The sequence below is a fragment of the Zonotrichia leucophrys genome, chromosome 7, assembly GCF_028769735.1.
Source record: "Zonotrichia leucophrys gambelii isolate GWCS_2022_RI chromosome 7, RI_Zleu_2.0, whole genome shotgun sequence".
NCBI classification, from domain to species: domain Eukaryota; kingdom Metazoa; phylum Chordata; class Aves; order Passeriformes; family Passerellidae; genus Zonotrichia; species Zonotrichia leucophrys.
Genome location: NC_088177.1, coordinates 5232701 through 5256254, shown reverse-complemented (window position 1 = coordinate 5256254; position 23554 = coordinate 5232701). Strand labels below are relative to the sequence as shown.

The 23554-nt window shown below is 37.8% G+C and overlaps 1 protein-coding gene across 6 annotated transcripts in view; it reads right to left on the bottom strand.

Moving 5' to 3' along the window:
• LRP1B (LDL receptor related protein 1B) overlaps positions 1-23554 on the bottom strand; it is a 638472-nt gene that overhangs the window by 77554 nt on the left and 537364 nt on the right. For 4 of the 6 annotated variants that reach the window (XM_064718934.1, XM_064718938.1, XM_064718939.1 and 1 more), the window contains exons 58-62: positions 20235-20357; positions 15580-15761; positions 13101-13300; positions 1339-1566; positions 467-615 (exon numbers count right to left, since the gene is read on the bottom strand). In XM_064718934.1, coding sequence (XP_064575004.1) covers positions 467-615; positions 1339-1566; positions 13101-13300; positions 15580-15761; positions 20235-20357 — 882 coding nt within the window. The remainder of the gene's footprint in view (positions 1-466; positions 616-1338; positions 1567-13100; positions 13301-15579; positions 15762-20234; positions 20358-23554) is intronic. The other 2 variants (XM_064718935.1, XM_064718940.1) reach the window with 1 other exon arrangement.

Below are 23554 nucleotides of genomic sequence, written 5' to 3'. Positions count from 1 at the left end.
TGACCAGGTGGGTAGAGTGGGCTCACTGGAGTTAGTGGTATGCTAATAGAACCATCCTATATTTGGTCAAGTTTCCAGTTCTCCCTCTCTGTTGGTTCAGGACTTTTTTCTTTTAAGGTGATGTTCTGAGCTCACCTTCCTCACTGGACCTTGTGCCCCTATAACCAGCTGCATTTTCCCTTCCCAAGGGGTCTTTGGACCCAGCTTCTGTACCCTGCACCCTGTTTGTCATTTTTGTTATTAAAGTTTTAATTTTCCAGGCTGCATCCATCACTCCAATTCCTCTTCCATTTGCCAGCTCCTCTCTGCTAAGCCGAGCAGAGAGATCACCGCAAGATTCCAATCTCACAATGCCCCAAGCGCTCCCCTGAGTGTTGGGCTCCTTTTGAAGCTCCCCATTCCCTGTTGAAGGCAGCACTCCCTGTTGCCCAGCAGGAGCAGTGGAAGCCAATCCTGCAGCCCATACCTGGCTGGCAGTGCAGTTGGACAGACACGTCCTGTTGTCCGCGGCCAGGTAGAAGTTGGTGGGGCAGGCACACGAGTGCAGCTTGTCAGGGGCCAGCAGGCACAGGTGGCTGCAGCCACCATTGTTCACTGTGCACACGTGTCTGGACACTGTGGACAGAACAGGGAGGAAGATCAGAGCCTTTTATCTCAGCACACTTCGGGGTATCTGCTTTATGGATGAAGAAAATTGTGTGCCATGTAATATCTTTACAATGCAGTGTCCCAAATCAAAAAACCACAGAGGCAAACTCTTCCTGCTGCCTTTAAGCTATTCTCTGTTGTATGCAAAAATGAATTATTACCATGGCTGTAAGTTCAATACTGAAGGAATGAGAGGAATAAAAAAGCTCTTTTTTTAAAATATAATGAGAGAAAAATTACCTTATCTAGGCCAATTGCCAAATAGCATTCAGTTACAATTCAAATACAGTGATATCAGCAGATAAGACACAATCACACCACCCACATTCTCTGACATTCCCTCAGTCTAGATGTATTCTTCAGCAATATTAACACTTTTCAAAGAAGCAGGTTAAAAGTTTTCATAACACACTGCTCCCCTTTCAAAAAATGTTAACTTTTACTGTAATAAAACTTAACAGTTCTTTACTTTCAGTCAGTATTTGGGTTTATTTTCAAACACATAAATTATCTCTCTACTGAACAAGTTTTGTTAGATGTATTTAATACTGGATGTGCTTAAACCATTAATCACAGATTTATGTTTAAAAACTGTAATTTGAAAACTTCCACAATCTGAAGCAGAACAGAAACAATCATTGCAGATAAATGAGCATGCAGTGCCTCAGCACATGGTACTCAGTTAAATACCTCCGTGTGCTGCTTGGGAAGCAGAGACAGGATAATTACCATCAGGCTGCCGGTAGGGATGATACACCTGGATGTCTGTGATGGTGTGCCACGAGTTGATCAGGGACAGCCTGTCCGAGCCAGAGGTTTTGTGGGCACGGCTGAGGGATTTGGTTTTCCCGTCTGTCCAGTAGATGTAGTCCTCAAACAGTGTCAGTGCAATCACCCCTGAGATGTCTTGGTTAGGGACTGGAAGGAGAGATGCTCAGATTAATGTTCACCCTTGGGAAACTGCCAGCTAAAATATTCCCCACTGCACAGCATTAAATTGTTCCCCACTGTAACTTTCCCTTCTCTTTGCATAAGCAACATAAATTGGCTCTTTTACTGGAATAAAAGTTATTAGAAAACAACCAGAACATAACATATACATCTTCTGATGCTGTGTGTTTAATATCCTTTCATATAATTAATAGCATTTTATTTCATCAAAATATACTGGCAAGAGAGACAGGAAAAATAACCAAAAATTTGCATTAAAATAACCATTGCAGTAAGAGGGATTATTGATCATTTCTAGCATCACCAACCACACAATATAAAAAAAAAGTCCATAGCTACAGTATCACAAAGTTATGAGCCAACATCATTTGGAAAAGGATGGAAGGACAAAAGGGAGAAAAAGATTTTGGAGCATTCTTTATTGTTCAGTACACTCCTTAACCTGAAGTATTTGTTCTTGGTAAACCGTAACTGAATGCCACCTTTCTTTTTTCCTCCTTTTAACATCAATAGTAGTAATCATAGCTGTCCTAGGAGCATATCTGACCACAATAATTAATTTGTAAATGATAATCCTTTGTTGCTGAATCACCTAATTACTGATAGAGGTGAGAAGGCAGAGCAGCTGACTGTCACATTTAACCAGCACATCTTTAACACCTTTACCTTATTTTCTGCACGTTTTTACATTAAAAGTGTTGACATAAAGTAGGCAAATCTCTAATTCCTGTTGGGACATTTTATAGCTCACTGAGATCTGATGACTGGTACTCAGTTTATGGAACAACAACTTAGAAAATTCAATTTTCTATCCAGTAGTCCTCCCTGTACTGAACTCCAGTGCAGGGCATGCTGCCCCCTGGTCAAGGAGACCTTGCTGCTTAGGCCTGAAATTATTTTCCCTTTTTATATGTCTCCATGAAGCACATCTATCACACTGAAATAAGAATACAATGTTTTTGAAAGAGCTTCAGAGTATTTCTGGGAAATCAGTCGAATTCCAAAGAAATCTTGGCAATTTTAATCCTAATCCTCATTACAGGGCAACTTTGCCACAGTTCCATACAGGGTACAGTACTAAAAAAGCTCTTATTCTTTTATGAGAATTTTAGAGTCCCACTGTGTGATGTTTCCAATGAGGAATACAAACCAGGCTGACAGGAGAAGAAGGATGGGACATCAGAAGCTGCTGCCCTGAATTAGGCCCTGAAGCTTTCCATGAAACTAATTATTTTATTTTTGCTTCAGTTCTGAGACAGTATTGGTTTATATAAATTATGACCCTTGCTTCTACTTTTGGAACCAAATTAAAGATGTCAAAGGTTCCACTCCAGTCTCTCTAAAGACAAAAAAACCTACTTTTTAAAATTTTCTCTTTTTCTGATCAAAGTTAAGTTTAAAATCAGAATAAAACAGCATATAAAAGCATTAATATATAATGAAGAGATTTAAATTAAAAAAATATTTTGATTTCATCATCTTTATTAGTACCCACCAATGAAAAATACACCCAATAGTCATCCTTATTTTGGCTATCCAGGAAGCAAACCCCATATCCTAAGCATAGATATATGAAAAAAAGCTTATTCTCTGGTTTTGTGGATGCTTGTGGGTAGCCAGACAATTTATCCTGCCTTCATTGGATTAGACATACAACAAAATTCAGATGAAACTTTATATTCATGAGCTAAAGGTTCAGGAGATTATCTTACTCTGCCTGAATTGTACCATCACACTGCATTAACAGGGAAGCCAAATTAAGTGTGTGGCACAAAATATTAAATATTACAGTTAGAACACTGCACAGAAGAACATTGTGCACTGACTCAAGTACAATTTTCTTTTATTTAAAGAAAAATAAACTCCGCAAGTACCAGGTTTAAAAGCCTAATTCTTTCAAACTTCTTAAAAATAAAGCCATCTTATCAGGAACAATGGAACAACTATTAGGCTCTCTTCTTTTTATGTTCTTTAAAAGAAGAATGACAAAATATATTTGTTTCTAAAAACTGGGTTTCCTGTTATTACCATTTATAGGTATAAAGTTAAAACTGTCAGTGTCCTAGCACTCACAGATTCAGGTTGCAGTTTGTCCTGTCACTATTTTTATTTCTGAGAAACTCTGTAATTTTAATGGGCTTCTGCATTAACTTTTCATTAGGTCACAATCAACACAAAGTTGCACCATTTAAAGCTGTTAAAGCTAAATGTATTCTGTTGTGAAACAAAGTTATTAAAAAATCAATTAAGAAAGCAATGAATAGTACACATACATGCAAATGAAAATCCATTTGAAGTAAAATAGAATAGAACTACAGAATCAGTGGACAAATATTTCTGACAAAAATCCTACACTGACCATAAAAATATAAAATTCTTATAGAAGACTAGTTAATAATAATTACATAACAGAAAAACTTATAAAATTTCTTCTAAGCTGACCATAAAAGCCAATGTAGAAGATAAAGCCGGAGAGACTTTTCTGAAAACAGGCTAGCAACCAATTCTGGCTTACTTTACTGTTTAAGAAATAGTTCTATCACAGCTGAATACAATTCTTCTCTGCCTTTTAGTAAATTATAGCAAGGAAACATCAGAACTGTTGACATGTAAGGAGTTCTAGAATTTACACTTCCCATCAACTGTGAATGACCAAACAAAAGTGAACAGAAAACTGAGATAATTTTTACATTTGATTATCTGATGGAGCAGTCAAGTAGTCTGTCATGCTCTTTATTCTTTGGCTTAGAGGACATCAGTGTTTCACACTTTCCAAAATTTCAGGCAGTGAATATTGATTTTTTTTACAAATTTATGGAGTAGTAGAAACACCCATTTCCTTTTTCCACTCTTTCCTGTAACTCCAAAAAAGCTTTAGCTGATTGATCTCATCATAAATGACATACAGTACTAATATTGTATGTCTAATACTAATTATTAACCCTAATTAATACTAATTAACCCCACAGCAAGCACTGTGGTGTGAATCAGGCTTAAACAGGAGAGGAAGACTCATTGCTCCTCTTTCTTTGTCAAGCACTGCAAAACCAGATTATTTTGTATGAATTTAAAGTAAAGGCAGGTTAGTCATAACAAAGCACCTCTGTTTCCTCTGCAGCTATTTGAAAACATTTCATCCCATTGCAAACCCATTAGTAAGAAAGGAATATATTCTGTTAAAGCTAAAACATTTCCTTTTGGGATTCCTTTCTCTTCCTCTCAGAGCGGGGCAAGTTCCTTGCAATTCCTCCTCTTACACACCTGCTGCCAACTCTGATTCTCTAGTGGTATTTCGTTTTACTCATAAATCATGGATTTTCTGACACGGAATGCTAATCCCAAACAGGACTAATCCCAAACAAGTAGATGAGAAAAGGGACAAGCAAGAGGAGGCAGAAAGGAGGAGGAATGCACAGGCCTTTCAGAAAGCTGCAGAAAACAGGAGGAAAAAACATAGGCAGGGAATAAAAGGGAAAAACGAGGAGGCTGGCAACAGATCAGAAGTGGTGGGAAATAAAAATTATTAGATACTTGAAGACAAAAATTACAATATACAACATAATAAAGTGCTGCAAGAACTTAAGAGAAGAGCCACAGGAGGGAACATGGTTATGTAGACACATGAGAACCATGACAGACTCAAAGTATATCTGTCTCTCTCTCTCCTGCATTCTGTATCAATTTTGATCCAAGAATATAAATTCATAGGCTGTAAGTCATATTTGTGATACAAATGTTTACTTTTCTCTGAAAAGTGAACTCTGCTTCCCTTATATTTTCTGAGCACATTTACTTAAGCGTAAAAATATGTTCAATTGATTTCAGGAATGCAAATCATTCCATCTAGGATTCCTGAGCTGCAGAACCTGAAGCCACACAGAAGTGAAGCCCAGCTCCTTTGGCTCTCATTGAAACACAAGCTTTTCCAAATAGAAAAGCAAATACTAAAACATGAATAATAATAAAAAGGTCTCATTGGTGGGTGGTAAAAATCAATGTACCAAGAAAAAGTGTCCTTTGAAGGACAAATTTGACCCCTACTAAGATAAAAACAAAACAAAATTATCAAAGTTATCAAAAAATAGATATATATCAAAATATCAAATTTATCAGCATCCTATCATGTCCAGAAGATGGTTGATCACTTACAAGACAGAAAGGGATGTGTCTCTTTCCCTTTCCAAAGACAAGAGACTGCAACCTTGCCCTGCCCTTGTGCAAAATCTACAAAAACAGAAAAGGTGAAACATCCCTGTTAGGCTCTTCCCAAAAATTCACCCAGCTAGAGTGCCAGTCCTGGGAAGCCATTCCTAAAGGTAATTAATTATTGTTAAGCAACAATTTAAATTACTTTCCCTGTGGCATTAGAGCAGTTTCTGTTCAAGAATTTTGGCACCCAAACACAGAAAATTTACATGGGTGACCCAGTCTGAAAAAACAGGCTACACTATTTTGAATTCCACTCCCTGAAACTTGATTTTCTGAACTGCAATAAAACAGAAATAAAAAGCCTACTGACATCTCGATCTAAATGCAACCAGTGGTTACAAACTCTACAAAGACAATTTCCAACAAGGAAGAACAACTTTTAAGAAGAAAATAGCAATTAAACCTTCAAAACCAAATAAACCTGGAGATTGCTGATCTCTTCTGCAGCAATTCCTGGCCCCCACTGTCCCCTTGCCAAGTGAGCTCCCTTGTAGCTGTTTCTGTCTCATTTTACATTCAGCTTGGAGCCTCTCTGAGACACAGTCAATACTTTTTTATTTCCTATACTACTTACTCCTGATCCTTGTTCCTTTTGATAAAGAATTTTAAGTGTTTAGCCCATAAAATTAATAATGAATAATGACAATAAGATTATCTCTATTAAGCTTGTGACAAAGTATGTAGAACTGACATATACAATTAAATTTAAGTATATTACATTAAAATACTCTATTTTAAAGATGAGATATTTTACAATCATTATTACTTTTATGAAATTGACACTTGGTTTAAAAACCTAAACCTGTCAAACTCAATGAACAGCAAAAAAATATTCATGGACTATATAGATTAAGTCTATATATAAACTCTATATATAGTTTTAGAATGTTATTATTCAGATCTTTAATTACATGTCCAGGCATAAATATTTCTTTCTGCAAAATTAATATATACATCATATATACCACAATGTCCATATTGGTTTAAGTATAGGAGATAAAAGTCCTAGCATTCAGTGGTGGGACATTTTGTCAGTATAAAAATGTAACTGAAACAATGAAAACTGAGAATATTTCAACAAACTCACACAAAACTTGTTATATATCCCCAAACTGCTATCACTATAGAAGCAGGAAATTTAGACTTAAATCGAAACATCTTAAGGCACATGTGTTTGAGATATTAAATTTCACTATTAGATATAACAACACCATGAGAAAAGATGCATAAATTTTTCAAAATCTGCCTATAAAACCAATTAATAAAAAACTAGGAATACAATATTTTATTTTCCCACTTTAAAATATTTTATTGCCTTTTTTAATTCACTGTGAGCAGCTGTTTATATGCCAGTAATTCCACAGCAGTACAGAGCAGTAAAAAATTACTCTCAAATATACACAAGTCACTGTCTGAGTAGAATAACAGTGTGCGTTAGTGAGTTTTTAGGGTTTTAAATGATTTTTCAGATTTACAGAGACCTTTTACCTGCCTGCCAGCCCCTCACCTTGGACTCCTGTCTTGGTTTTGATATCCATTCCCAGTGACCCCCAAGCTATTCCTTCTTCTATCTTTCGCTCTCCTGCCACCATCCAACTGTGAGGACACAAACCACTGGGCCACTTTGGTTTATCTCATTTATGTTCTGCTGGAACCATGGGAGCTGTCCAACACTGCCACTGCCTTGATCAAAATCCTCCTGTTTTCCATGGTGTTGATTGGAACAGGGAGAAAACAGAAAATATGTGCTTCTCAGTCTAGATTGCCCCCTGACAGGAGCAGCTGCATGGAAAGTAATGCTCATCCCTTAAAATTTGTGATGGCTCAAGGAGAAGTTTGTCCAGCTCATGGAGAAGTTTCAAGCATAGTGAACTATTTTTAGAAGTTTATCATCTGAGTATATTTCACAAGAGCAGGGGAATATACAGAAACCAATCTGATGGCAAACTTTGATGCCTCAGGTTTTACCTTTTATATTTTTCAGATTCTGTACTGCTTTAGTGTGAATTTCTGGGCTTCATATTAGGGGACAGTGAGCTCTCTTCACAGAGTAGGGAGACAAAACAATTCCTGCTCCAGCTGGGGACCAAGGACAAATGATCCAAATCTCAGCCCAAGAGCAGAAACAACGTGGGCTGGAGAGAGAAAAACAAGAAGGATGGGACTTCATAACCTAAAGCTATAACTCAAATTAACTCCAATATGCAAATGGACCAAAACTGACCAAAGCGAGAGACCCTGTGACCAGTCAGACATTTTGTGACCATTTTGGTTCATCTTGGGTGCAGCCCTGGCTGGGCTCCTGTGCTGCCCAAGATGGATCCATTGAGGCCTCCTAATAAACCCCTACTTTATTCTTTAGCTCTGTCTAACCTCTGTTCTAGGTCAGCCTTCACAAGGCATCACCTTCATTAACTGGTCTTCATAAACTGGAGACTGGGGAACCTTAAAGTAACTGTGTTAATTGCCTTTAATACAAGTGAATCTGAACAATTTCTCCTGAATATTATCCTTTAAAAGAGAAGGAACCCAATAAAATAAAGTAATAAGATTTGGAGAGAAATATGTATTGGAGAATTTTATACGAACAATTATGAAAAGTGAATCCAGAAGTCAATAATGGAGAGGAAGGAATTATCAGTTTGTGCTATCAGATGTGGCTACAATGAATAATTCTATAGACTCCTCAAAAGTTGGGAAAAAAACTGTTGCCATATCAGAACTATTTCTCATCTGCTCTGGGAAACAAACCCTCTGGCAGACTTCTCTAATTTTTGAGTTATGAAAACCTCCTGTATAAATCTGGAAGGAATTGGTTTCTGTAATCTTTTAGATCATTTCTACATCAGGACAATTTTATAAACAATTGGACATATTCTCTTTTAAAACTCTGGTGGCAGAGTTCAGAACTCATTTTCTACCTGCAAACTCCTTACAATGAACAACATTTGAAATTAGAGGCACGAAAAATTAAAGTTGTAATCTCCAGACCCCTTGTACTTGTTACTTCAAAACTTGCATATACACTCTCCGATTCTGAGAATTGCAAACATTCAGGAAGAAACTGTCTCAAGAACAGGGTGTTTTTTCAAATTGAGGTCCTCCAGGAAAGTTATTCTCTGTTAACTATATTACACCTAAAGAAGTAATTTAACAACAATAATTTAGTTAAAGTGCAACACTTTTCCATTGCTTAATTTCCATGCCCCTGTCAGACGAAGGATTGCAGTGCCCGGCTTTTTGTTTTTACAGTATAAACCAACAACTTGACACAGTTTAAGGCTTAATCTCAGAGAAGTTTCTGTACTTCCTAAACTGGCCTGTCAGATTTCCCTTTTATAATTTCATTTTACTGAAATGCTCGTCTTCAAAGGGAAATGGGGGAATGCAGGCAGCTCTGGGATTTAGGAGCCCTGAAGGTTGGGAAAACCTGCAAGGAGCAACCAGATACCCAGGGAGCTGTGAAGCCTGCATCTCCTCTGGGCTGTGGGAACAGAAAGCAGCTAAGTCTGACAAATTCTTAAAATTTTTATTTATTTTTTCATAAAGCTCACATAAGTAAACCAGCTTAGTGCTTAGCCAGATTAGTGCTTCAACACTTGCTTAATCATTTACAGTGTACAACATTTGAGAATGCTGCAGTGCTGAATTGGCTAAGCTCTAAAGACAGTTTATATAACCAAGCATTAAACTTCAAACAGCTCAGCAAGGTCAGCGCTGCCCCAGCGCCAAGAAGAGCTCCCAAGCACTCTGAGATTTCTGGCCTAGTTAGCATGTTTTCAAAATTCTTACTACGAGTCTCTTGGCAATTATAAAAGAGAATTTCTCTGCTGAAATGCAGAGGAATTTTACAAGAGAAAAGCAGCAGATGTTCTCCTCAAAAAGCTTTAAGGTTCAGAAGAAACAAACAAATTTAAAAAACCCCGCACTTGTTGAAGAAATGTTAACACCAAGATCTGAATACATGTAAACTCCCATTGCATGTAATAAATACTCCACAGTTTAGCAGACAGCATGTTAATAATTAGCCTAAAATTTTTGTGTTTATCCTAAATTATCTGATGTGGAGCACACAACTCTGCACACTGTCTCATACCATCCCTTAATGATATGAAATCCACTAATTCTAACAAGTTACTTATATTTGCTGTGTCTTTTGAAATTTATGTGGCATTCTCTGATAGATTTTGTAACAGACAATTTAAAATCCAAAAATCATAGTCTCAGGAAAAAAAACTCAGAGCAAGCCAGCCTCATCCTCAGAGGTCACAGAAACACGTGAGAAAATGCTTAGTTTGCCATTATTAGCACTTCAGATTGCATCACTCACAGCATTCCTGTTCACACTTTTTCCTCTCCTCCATGAAAATCTATTTTGTGATTGCCATATCTGTGCCTTTATCCTTCTCCATTCAAAAAAACAAAGGGTAAGAGCAAACTCAACCATCTCCCCCTTACTTAACTTTGACAATACAAAATGTGCAAAATGACAAAGGAAAACAGACCATGAAATCCATGTGAAAAACAAGCCTTCAAGGAGCACAGTTATCACAAGAGATAAAACCTAATCTTTCTCATTTAAGTGCTTATCAGTGTGGATTACAGATATCAGAAGGCCAAGGGGGATCACAGCTCCAAACACTGAACTTCCCTGCGTTTCCCCTATTAAAATAATTATTTTACAATGGTTAAATTTTATCATCCAAAATATTTCTATTTTTGTGCTGAATCACAAAGAAATAATTTCTTTTTTTGGTTGGTTGTTCCAGGAGAAAGCAGGGAGAAAAGGAAAAGACATTGATTAAAGGCAAATTGATCTTTAAGTGTGAACTCTGCAAAACTGTCAGAGCTCTCCTTGGAGCACCCACGGGGTTGTTTCATCTGTTTCAGACACCAAGAATTCTATCACTGTCTTGTTAAATCCACAGAAACTTTTCTACAACTTCATTTTAATTTGTTAATGATGCTTTGAGTGAAACTCTGACAGCAGAAAGCGACAAGAGGCATTAGGTGTGGGCAGGTGGGAGAGGATCCAGACAAGGGGCACAAAGATGATCCAAGGCTTGGGAAACTGTGTGAGAGCAAAGGCTGGGAGAACTGGGTTTGTTCATTCTTTGGAAGAGAAACTTCATCACCACATTCCAGCCTTTAAAGAGGCTGCAAAGAAATGGAGACTCCCTTTTTACATGGAAAAGGCAAGGGGTGATGGGAACAGGTTGGGAACTCTTGGGAAGATTCCGGCTGGAGACAAGAGGAAAACTTTTCACAGTGAAAATACTGAGCCATTGGAATAATCTTCCCAAGGAAATGGTGGATTGGACACTTGTAAGAAGCAGCTGGACATGGTTGTGGGTCATCTAGACCATGCTTTTCCCAGAAAAGGTTGGACTAGGTGATCTGTGAGGTTGGACTAGGTGATCCATGAGGTCTCTTCCAACCTCATCCTCCACAATGATTGCCTAAGGAAAAAACCTTGTTTTCACATCATTTAAATACATCAGGATCTTTCTACCAAAGCTCAATTCTTATGGCTTGAATATTTATACACCATCTGGACTTCAAAGAGACGTGTCCTCAAAGGCAGCACGATACCAGCTTTACACAAAGTCACTATTGCTTTTGGAGCTTGCCTCACATACTTCACTGGTACCAAATTTGGATAAATTTGCTGTGGCATTGTGACGAATTTCCTTCTTCTCCAGGATCAGGCATCCTCAGAAGAAGACATTAACTCTGCAGATATAAAGCAGCTGAAACTGATTTTATCCAATTGTTCAGGAGAGCCCCACAGGCTGGAGACCAAGGCAATGGACACTGAAGATGGTCTGGCTGGAATTTTGCAGCTGTCTCCTGAGTTTAGTGACATGAGGACATTTTTGGGTAAAGAAAAATTCTGAAACTCTCAGGCTGAAAGGGAAGACTGTGAAAAGTTTGATCACTGTGGTCAGTTTAGCACTAAGAGAGACACATTGGCTACTATTTACTTCTTTCCTTTGAAAGTTCCAGAAAGACGAGCAAGAGGATAATTTTATGAGAGCAAAAAGCAGGATAGCAGCACAGGGAATGACATCAAGAGGAGTAGGGAGCTTTGCTTCCTCTGTCAGAAGATCAGAATGTCAGCAGGATTCCAGCTCAGGGCTATATCTGAATGAGTACTGCTTAGATGAGCAGGTTACAACTGGCCAGTGTTCATCCCAAAAAACCCATGGACATTATGCTGAGATTAATGGGAATATTTACAGCTCTTGTAGCTACTGCTAGAGTGTCTCCAATCTACCATCTCAGACAAATGACATTGAATTATTCATGATGCATTTATAACCTACAATTCATGAATGCGAGGGCTAGAAAACTTGTTGGTTTCCATTTTTTATTTCATGGTGAACTTTTGATCTGAAAATAAAGTACTTATTTCATCAGTTGTGGTTTGGAGAGGACCTGGAGGCATCCAGTACGAGATAAAAGCCCAAAAAAAGCCCAGATCCATGAAGTTTTACCAGGAGTACAGCAGTGCTGAGATTTGGGTAAAGCTTGAGGAAGGAGCTCAGGTAACAATTTCATCTCAAATAAAACACCCCAAAAACCTTGGCAGACCAATATAATTTCATATATTTGAATTAAAATGAAAGCTCTTTAATTATACAATTTGGAATATGAGAACAATTCATCATAGTGTAGCATTTTAATTTTTTTTTGCATACTTTACACATAAATGACACAAGCTGTTTAATTATCTGTCAGGTGAGAAGCAAAACACAGGGATAAAGATTAGTTCATTACATCAGTATTTCAAAAGTTACTATTTCACCCATCTACCAGGACAGGCCCAAATTACATTTGAAATACTGGTCTCATGCTGAGCAGACTAATAGCTTTTCCAGGCTTTCTGAGGTAGGAGAAAAGGCTGATTTTAGCCCCCTATTCTGACAGAGCACAGAGGATCTATTCCTTCTACTTTAAACAGCAAGTTTCACTCACTTTGCAACTTAATGAAGAACCTGTCTATATATGCCAGGGTATAAAATTGAAAGAGTGCCTCAGATTACTGTGTGTGTTCCTAGAGCTTCTTTTTCTATTTGACATTTTTCCCACAAACACATAGTATTGCAAGTTTAAAAGTTATTCATATAAATAGCAGAGAACAAAAATGAAAAGCAGATTTTAAAATACTAATAAAAGAAAAAAATCTCAAAAAAGGTTGGAAAAAGGTTTTAAAGAACAATTTTTATGTAACTATACATAACATTGAAAGCATCAAAAAGAAAAAAAAAACAAATGAAATGTTGACCAACCTTTATGTCTATGAGTTCCATCCATGTCAGAAAACTCAATGTGGTTTTCATCAGCCCAGTACAGTCTGTGGTTGACATAGTCTATGGTGAGAGCCATAGGTCTGGAAATCTGGGTTTCTATAACCACAGCTTGCCTGGATCCATCCATCCCAACCCGGCCAATGTGAGGGGACTCACAGCAATCTATCCAGTACAGGTATCTGTGGAACAAAACACAGCAGCTGAGTAACTGTGATGCAACTGTGATGCCTCAGGTTTAGCTTTTATATTTTTCAGATTCTGTGCTGATTTTAGTGTGTAGTTCTGAGCTTCATATTAGGGGATGGTGAGCTCTCTTCACAGAGTAGGGAGACAAAACAATTCCTGCTCTAGCTGGGGACCAAGGACAAATGATCCAAATCTGAGCCCAAGAGCACAAACGTGGACTGAAGAGAGAAAAAAAAGAAGGATGGGACTTCATAAGCTAAAGCTGTAATTGGACAAATAACTCCAATATGCAAATGGAGCAGAACTTTTAAATAAAAGTGTGAGACCTTGTGACTGTTCGTCCATTTTGTGACCATTTTGGGTTCACCTGGGGTGTAGCCCTGACTGGGCTCTTGTGCTGCCCAAGGTGGATCTATTGAAACCTTCTAATAAATCCCTACTTTATTCTTTAGCTTCATCTAGTCTCTGTTCTAGGTCAGCCTTTGCAAGGTATCAGCAGCAATAACTGACCAGAGAAGCTGTGACTGCCCCATCCCTTGGAAGCCCCATCCAAGCCCAGGCTGGATGGGGCTTTGAGCAACCTGGGGTAGTGAATGGCATCCCTGCCCATCTTGGGGGTTTGAAACTGGATGATCTTTAGGTCTCTTCTTAATCAAACCATTCTGCGACTCAATGCTTAATTTGTTTAGTTGATCTCAAGAATAAATCAATCATTACAATATTTCCACCTTCCAGATAAATCTTTTAAGTTTGCTGGACGTGTCTGTAAATAGGTGTGCTGAATGTAAAGGGTCTAAATAGGAATCCCCATGGTAAGTGTGATTTTTTTTAAATTGATTATGGACTAATAAAATGTGCATTTAAATGGCTTAGTCTTGATAACTTAGAATTTGAAGCACCACTCAAACTGGACTTTGTGAATCTCATATCCTGAATAAATGGTATCGTTAATAAATTTATCAGAAATATGGTATTACATCTACTTTTTTTTTTATATACATGTTACAAAACTTTTTTTTTGCTGTTATGCAGCCACATAATGCAAATTGAATTGCTTCAGGAAGTACTAGCTGCAAAACATTAAAACAGTTTCTCACACAGAGGGTTTAAAAATGGGTGAAACATTGAGAGAGACTGTCAGAAAGCTGAGCAGCAATTTTCCCCTCAACATGCCATTTAACCACAATGCAGAGCACGTTTGCCACAAAGGAAGAAAAATCCCATTATTTAGTACATGGACGCATGTGGCTGCTGTTGTGTGCCATTACTCAGAACCTCAGGACAGATCTTTCCAGCTGGGAAGCTGATTCTGCTCTACAGGCTTTGGACAGGCTCTCCCAAATCCAGATGCAGCTCATATCCTTGATAACCACCTGGAACAGAATTTGTGTGCAGGAGGAGATGGTGGCCCTAAGAAAGGTGACAGGTATCCTACAACACACAGGTGCAGTGTGCTGGCCCCCAACCTGCTCCACACAAGCAGCAGACAGAGGAAACTTCCTCCACTCTCTCCAACAGAAAATGTTTTCTTTGGAAACAAACTGCATGGCAGCAGCAGGATAATTCACTAAGCATTTCTCATTTGTGAGGGAAAAAAACCACAAAAAAGCCATACCCAAGATTCAAGTAACACCATTTGAAATTATAACTCTGAATTTGAATTTCTATTTCCAGTAAAATTCTATACTAAAATAAATGAACATAGGCTTATGTTTAGCAATAAAAATGTAAAAACAGTTTTGGAAAGCTGTCTATACACACGAAAAAAAACCCCACCAGTAAGTTATTATGCCTATTTATTTATACATCTAAATCTTCCTTGAAAGACTGGGACTCTGTGTATTAACTTTGTACAGTGATTTTTGCATACTCAGTAATGCACAGGCAACCACAGAAAGATCCCATATATTCATATCTTGAAAACATTAAACAAAGGTTTGCATCCTCCCTCCCCAATTTTACAGGGAAAAAAGGGTACAGTTGCAAGAAAATTAAATTCTAGTTCTAAGAAATAGTAGAAAATAGCTTTTATCTTGAAAAAAAAATAGTAAACTAGATATGTTATATTTTTTTGCAAGGAAAACCACTGCTTTTCTTTGTTTAGGCAGAGTCCAGACCAACACAACAATTTTCTCCTATCACTGAATATTATAATAAAAAAGCCTAAACCAACAAAAGACTAAGTATTAATTCCTATGTATTTTTTGAATTAAAAAAAATTAATATCAAATGAGGATTAAGTAGGAAGTACTGAAAATTGGCTGCTTCATACCCAGCTTGAGGATCTAAGGACAGATCTCTGGGAAACTTCACTCTCTTGCTCACGAGGACAGTTGGGTACAAGCCATTGAGTTTGGACACCTCAATAATTCTCTTTTCAGTATCAGACCAATAGAGATTCTTCCCAATCCAATCGACTGCCAGGGCATTGGGAACAGCTGTATTGTGAACTACCTGGAAAAGCAAAAATTACGTTAATTATTTATCTAAATAACTGGGAAAAAGAACAATAATTTGAGAGGTACTGATGTCAGGATATTGAGAGACTGGATATCTGGTACAGTGACATAAAGCATGTAAAAATTGGGTATCATTCACTGCTAAACACTGACACTTCTCAGGTAATAACACTTCTTAAGTGGTCACAACAATGTGACGCTTTCCTTCTAGTGAGGGAGAATGGAGCATACTGATGCTGTGGTGTGTTCTTAAGTTCGTTAGTTTGCTCCCCCCATTTTCTGTATTACTTCCTGCTGCTACCCTGCCAGTTATGTTGCTATGGAAATGAAACTGCTCCTCCCTTGGTTTCTCTTATAAAGTGAAAGTTGTTTCCTCCTTGGGGTCAGTCAATCACTCTTTTTCTCCTCCCAGGTTTCGAGAATTTTCTTTTCTCTGGGAGGTATGGTTGGCTGTAGCCCCGGAGCCCCTCCTATGATTTATAACAGTTGGTTACTTTAGTATATCAGTTATGTTTCGTACCTCCAAATATGTATTTCTATTGGATAGCCGGGTTTCCCTGCCTTCTTCCCCCCTTTTCCCTTAAAACCCTCTCCTACCCCTTGTTCGGCGCCATTTGCTGGGTGTTTCCCCTCCTTGTTGGTTCTTCTGTAATAAACTGACAGTTTACCCCCAGCAAGTGGTCGCCTCCTAATTCGTCTCTCACCGCGCTGCTCCGAGCTATCCCCCAGCTCAGCCCGAGGCCAAAAGACGCCGAGGGGGGCTGTTTTCTGATGCGCAGGGGCCCTGGCCTTCGCCCCTCACCAGATAGCCGGATTCCAGGGCCGTTCTCGCCCCCGGCAGAGTGGCGCCCAACGTGGAGAGAACAACTCCTCTGCATTATGCAAAAAATGTAAACTTTTGATCTTTCATTTTTCATCTTAGTACCTAGCTTTCTCTGAATTTTAAACAAATAAATAAATAAATAAATCAAACATAACCAAACTTTTCTCTCTTTCATTTCATATTCCATTTTTTTGTTCCACAGAACAGAGTGGAGATGTGGCTGCTCTCCCCACAGCGTGCCCTTGAGCACATCTGCTGCTCGTCTCCCCCATTTCTCTCTGCAGTCTCCATCAGCATATCCTTCATTTTAATGTCACAGTAGTGCCATATGTCATCGTGACAGAGGGACCATGAGAGCACTCAGAGGTACTGGCTGGAAAGGAAATACTGTGCTTTTATTTCCAGCATTCATGTGGCAGAAGAATGAGGAACTTCCCAAGAATTAGTTAAATTTTAAAAATACTACATTTCTAAGAGACAAAAGCAATTTAGTCACCTATTGGAAAGCCTACAGACTACCGACAGAGATGTATTATTTTCAGGGTTTTGGATGACTTGGATAATTCTGGAACTTGAACAAATTCCTCTAGATATATTACAAATACGTGATTACAAATCTCATCATAGCATGAGTCAGTCTGGCTTGTCTGAGAGTACTTCATGTCAAGTGTTCAGTAATATTTGAATATTCACAATCATTTGAGTCCAATTTCTTCTAAGCTTGAAAATTCTATTCCTGAGAAGATCTATCCTGACCTATTTCATTCCTGATTAAGGTTTGTGCAACTAGAACTTCAGAAAAAACCCCACAGATCAGAAAGCAATACTTGAAAATGTATGATATTTCTTAAGCACTAATAATGGATTTTAGATCTATCCTGACCTATTTCATTCCTGATTAAGGTTTGTGCAACTAGAACTTCTGAAGAAAACCCTATAAATCAGAAAGCAATACTTGAAAATGTGTATTTCTTAAGCATTAATAATGGGTTTATTACTGTGGTGTACATTCTAATCTACTGTTATCTTCATCACCAACAGCATGTGCACCAGAGTTTAAGCTTCATGTATAAACCTGTATTATGTAAAACTGAATGTGCAAGTTTTAAATTTATTTACCATCTGAAGACATGGAAAAGCCTTCAAGATAAGAAGGGCTATGGTGAGATGCTTTAAATCAATTTTATAGTTATGAATATGTAAAAGCACCTTCTCAGGTTGTTACATAATTTATCACCTTAAAAATCCTTTTAAAAAGTTAAATTCCAGGATACACTGCTTTTTTAATGGGAATAAGAGGTTCTAATTTCTAAAACCTGCACACTACCAGCTTCACCAGTTTATAAATGTGTAATTGCAGCAACTGCTGCACTGGCACAAGGGACATTTTCATGCAGAAATGGATAACTCTGAAATTGCAGGTAGTGGTTTAGCTGTCTAAATAACACACTAAAGCATCAACCAAAATAATGAGTTTCTCTTTCTGATGGCTTTTCCTTGGGAGAGCCACTTCAGCCTGTCCCAGCCACTGAGACCGCCAGCCTGGCTCTTCATGTGCATGGCCCAGTTCTGACTGCATTTCCCACCAACATTTGAATCCAAACTCTCCATAAAACTCTGTTCTAACAGCTGAACACAGCCATGTGGAAAAGCTGTCATTTCAATTCTCTAAGTATCTCCTCCATGGGCAGAGGCAGAAGAAAAATGAGATGCCATCAGGCTTCCCAGAGCTGGTGTGCTGCAGAAATGCCATCTCCTGCAAGGGGAATCCGAGGCAATACATCAAATGGCATCACTTACACTGAGAGCTGATCTATTTACAGCAAAAAATAACACAACAAGTGAGAAGATAATAAAATGAGAGATTCATCAGGGGAAAAATCATAAAAACTACCTCTCGTGACAAAACAACCCCATTAAAAGATGCAAACATGTTTGCTAGATAACAAATAATAACAGCAGCATTTAAATAATTGAATAAATAATTATAATACTTTCATTTGAACTAATTTTTTATAATGCCAGTTATTAAGTATGTCCTATAGCAACCTTATAACAAAGTCAGAGCTACAAAAATTTGGCACTGCATAAAAAGTTACTGACAGACTATTAGACAGCTACACTATATATATTTTTTCTAATTTTATTCACCTTTTTTTTTAAGCTTTCAGAGGCCAAATCTGGGCCAAGTTTTTCAGAGAAAAAACAGGTTTTTTTGTATGGAAATTAAATGCACTTATTTTTATGACTATTGCTTTGAATATGGCATCCTATATGAGCAAAATTTTCATCAACATGACACTTGTGCAAATTTCAAATTGATGGAGAAATGACATCCTCCATGTCTTCATCCTAATTTTCTTCTAGTGGTTGTTCAACTTTTTGAAACCTTTTCTTATAAATGGAGAAACCTTTTGAAACCTTTTCTTATAAATGAAGAAACCTTTTCTTAAAAAATTAAATTAATAATGAATCAGTAGAAAGCACTGTTTTGAAAGTTTTCTACCTGGTTATTGGAACATTTTTAACAGGGAAAAATTCTTTGTTGTTGAAAGAGTGAGGATTAGAAATAAAGAGTCTGAGTAATCCCCAGCTCTTATGTAATACTGAATCATCCAGAAGGGACAGAAGCTGAGGAGGATGCTTTGGAAACTGTTTAAGGACAATAAGTATGATTCAAGGATTTAATGGATTTTCAACCTCACACTTGCCACTCTTCTATTTTTTTCCCCACACAGGTAAAACTTCTGAGCGTATGCTGGGTTTTACTTTCACCCCAATGCAATCAGATTTGCCAGGAGCTGCCCATCCACTTGCATCTTTTTCTTTTTAAGAACAATTATTTTGGTGTGAAAGATGCAAACAAGGTTCCTTGGAGCCAGTGATTTTCAAACCCTAACTCACCTAAGGAGCAAAGCTGACGTGCTCTGAGGTTGTGTCAGTCCACACAACAAGCTGAGAATGAAAACCACAAATCTTTTCTCTCTGCACGTTTACTGGTGTGCAGAGAGGGAAGAAAATTCACAGGATATGTTGCTGCTCATTTAGGTCCCTGTTTCAGAAGGTCAGACATAATAGAATCAACAAAGAATTCCTTACTGCTTATCACCAGTTCTGGGAAAATGTTCACACAAGTCAACAAATGTGCTTTATAGTGGATTTGTGAACTTAATCCACTACAGAGGCAGAACAGGCTGTGCAGAAATAGGAGTGCACTTTTACCCTTCACAGCAAAGACACTGAGTTATTTTAATTATCAGTGCAGTGGAGGTGAAACAAAAACAAACTGAAGATCATAGGAAATGTTACATAGGAAGAAATAACACACCAGTGTATTTACACAGCTTACACCTAATTATAGCTCTCTTTTTTCTTTGGCATCCTGGAAGCCACATGCAACTGCCAATTCAGTAAACTGTCAGATAAGTCATAAGGAATTTAGCTCCTAAATGCAACTCTCCTTGTCCCTATCTTTGCTTCAAATAAGATACAAATGCAATTAAATTTTACTAGGACTCACTAGCTCATGCTGCGTTTGTATTCATACACCAAAGCCTCACAATCTGGGTTAAATGTATGAGGGAGCATTTCCCAAAGCACTCAAAAAATTTAATTCTAGTAGTGACATTATTAATCCTCAATTACCTTGATGTCACTTCCATTTAAAGACATTCTGTTTATGCGGCTGCCATTTGGTCTGCTGGAATCAATCCAATAAATGAACTCTTCTCTGTAGTCAAAGTCTATTGCAATCACATTGTTCAGCCCCTAAAAACAGAAAAAAAAAGGTCCATTTATTCAAATGTGTGAACACAAACTGCTGGATAGCATTCAGAATACAAAACACAGTTAATATTCCTAATGCTTTATTTTACTGTCTGCATATTTCTGAAGCACTTCCCTCTCTTTTCCATACATTGCTTGCAAACAGAGTAAGACAAAGACTGTAACAGAAATAAATGTGGTACCAAATTAACTGTGTCACTTCAAAAAATGCAGATGAAACATGAAACTAAATGAGGCTCCTGTGTTTTTCTATACTCTTATTTAAATGAAATTTGGCAGTAAATACTTCTAATCTTTTATCACTTTCACTGCTGATAACTACCTTTGACCTTTCTTTGGCAAACTAAATAGGAGAATCAGAAATTATATATTTACAGTATAAGCTTCATGACATATAAATAATGAAAAAAATTCCTTAGTAATATAAATTAATCAGGAATCCAAAAATGGTGGTGGTGCAAAAAGGCATTAATGTTAATTCCTGAATGAGGAGGTTTTGACTTCTTAGATGCTATATTATAGGTACTCTATATATATGTATTTATATATATGTGTGTGTGGATACGCACAGACACTGGTAGACACAAAAAGCATGAAAGTTGGAGATCCAGCAGGAATCTGGATCAGCCATCTCCTACGGCTCCAATTACAAAGCCAACACATTTTGAGAGAGAGTGGTGATTATATCTGAGGTACTCCAACACGCTGGGAGGAGCAGTCATACAATAACGGCTTTTCCATCCAAATGGCTGATAAGTAAGAAGAGGGTTGCATTCAGATGATGGCTCTTATTTCCTTATCTGCCCCATAACCTGCTGAATATTCTGATAGGTAGTGAAATCACAATTATTCTTAATATGCCAGGTTGTTGTTATCAATGAAATACGGGGCAGCAGCAGTGAAAGGAACGGATGCGGTCTGTATTGCCTCTATAAATTCAAGGTCAGTTAATCAATTCCCTTATCAGCCCAATGGCATCCTGCTCTCAGGTAGATCAGCAGCCTCGCTGTTTAGTGTAATTCATTGCTGGGAAGGGGCGTGCTGGACCAGCCAGCTCTAAAGTAAACAACTAAGGACAATATTTAATCGTACAGAAACTGATACACGGCTTATCCACCATCTACTGCTCTGTAATTACTGTAAATCTACCTTTTGATCAAAATGTAGAGGAAAAGAGGAGTTAGGCTGCACGAATCATCGTTATAAAAAGCCTGAAACAATTCAGTGTAGGAAGACCACTCTCATTTGTCAAAAATATCATACACATGCAGACACTTTTCACAAATCCAGCTGCAGCTCTGTCAGTCGTAACTGGGCTGCAAACCACTTCTCCTGCCTCTTTTCCTCCTGTTGGTATAATTGCATCTACAGAGAAATTCCCACCCCAAATTCTTACTTAACCAAGGAGACAACAGGTCAACAAATACAAAATAATGCTTCATACAATTTTATAACATTCTATAAATCAAAGTCAGAAATTTGTAAAAAATATGGCCTTATCGCTATATATTCCACAACACTGTAAAAGTTTCCTAAAGAATCAAGACTAATACAGAGAATTGACTGCCTGCACATCTTTGGTTTCAAGGGTTATATTTCGGGTCAGTTTAATTTCAGTTTTTATCAGAACAACAACTGCAGGCAAAGAATTCTGCACATCTGTAACAGAGTTCTCTGTCCAGACATAATTTCCTCTTTATCATATACATATCTCACTTAAGCCCTCCTAGCATAATTCTTTGTCATTTCACAAGCAATCTGCTTTTTAGAAGGAATAGGGAAGATTTCAAATGGCATCAGCTGCCTCAGTCTCTCATCTTAAACCTCTGGGCTTGTTTCTGTTACACACAGCACACAATATATCCTTGGCTGTGATTTGTGTTCCCTTGGCGTCCCACTTAAAAAACAGGGAGATAAAAATCACAAATAATGAGGAGGAAGATTCTCTACTCTGCCTATTGAAACCTTGAGGATTTTGATGACTAGGAGTGAAGGAAATGGAAACAAAGATGATACATGAGACACAATTCAAACAGTTGTACTGTTTATGTGTATTTGGGAAAAAAAAAAAGAAAGGAAAATAAAATAGAGGAAAAAGCTGGCACATAACTCAGAGAAGACTGAAGTAGCTTGTACTTTCAGCTCCTTTATTCTGAGTTTATATGGACAACTATTAGAATGGTAATCACAGAACAAATACACAGAGAGAAGGGTGGGTTTGCTCCTCTGCCAGAGTCACTCTGGTGTTTGCCAGATGTGCAGGAAAGAGCCAAATCCATCATGGCACTGCAAGGACACAAGGAGGGACACAACCCCTCTGTCCTGCTGGTGAAGATCCCTCTTTGGCTTTCACATCAAATGCTGCCTTTGCAGGAGCAAAGACCAGTGGGTTCAACAGCAGAGGTGTTTGTCAGCCCAGTGAATGAATGGAACATGGAAAAAACACACATTTTGTTCAGTGGCTGGAGCTGCTCCCTAAAGCACTGAAGAGAGGAGCCCATTGAATTCAGGGCCATCTGTCAGCACCAGCCACGAAGAAAATTTCCTGTTGCTCCCCTCTTTTCACAGGCATCTATGAACAGCTACACCAGCAAAAGAGGAGAGAGGCAGTGAGATGCAAATGAGAGGGAATCAGAAGGATTTCAGGAGAACAGACAGACTTTCACAATGTCTAAGCTTAAATAAAGGCAATGTTTCATTCAAGGTGGTTAATTTCATAATTACTGTTGTGAAGATTTGAGCACCTCTCTTGTGACATTTAGGTGCACAGCATAGTGACACAGGAAATTACAAAAAGCCTAATGATATTGATGGGGAGTAAATAATTTCCTAGTCTTACTACAATTGATCCATTAGCATTCAAGGAAATCGATATTTTCATTAAAACATATTTTGGAAATCTAATCTGTGGTAAATAACTACACTTGGGTGAAGCACAGAAGGACAGCAGACTGCTAAAAATGGCAGCTCTGTATTTACATTCTTTAATTTACAGTGACATTCTATTTTTGCAGGTTTTCACTTTTTCTTTTCTCTGTTAAAAAGTTTTAGAGTAATTACTTTAAAAATTAGATTTACACAAAGACAAGACTTCACATTTTGTAATACCAAATAAATATTGGGATTGCCTGTCTGAAAATAGATTTAGATTATGACAGCAAGTAGCCCAAATAATACAC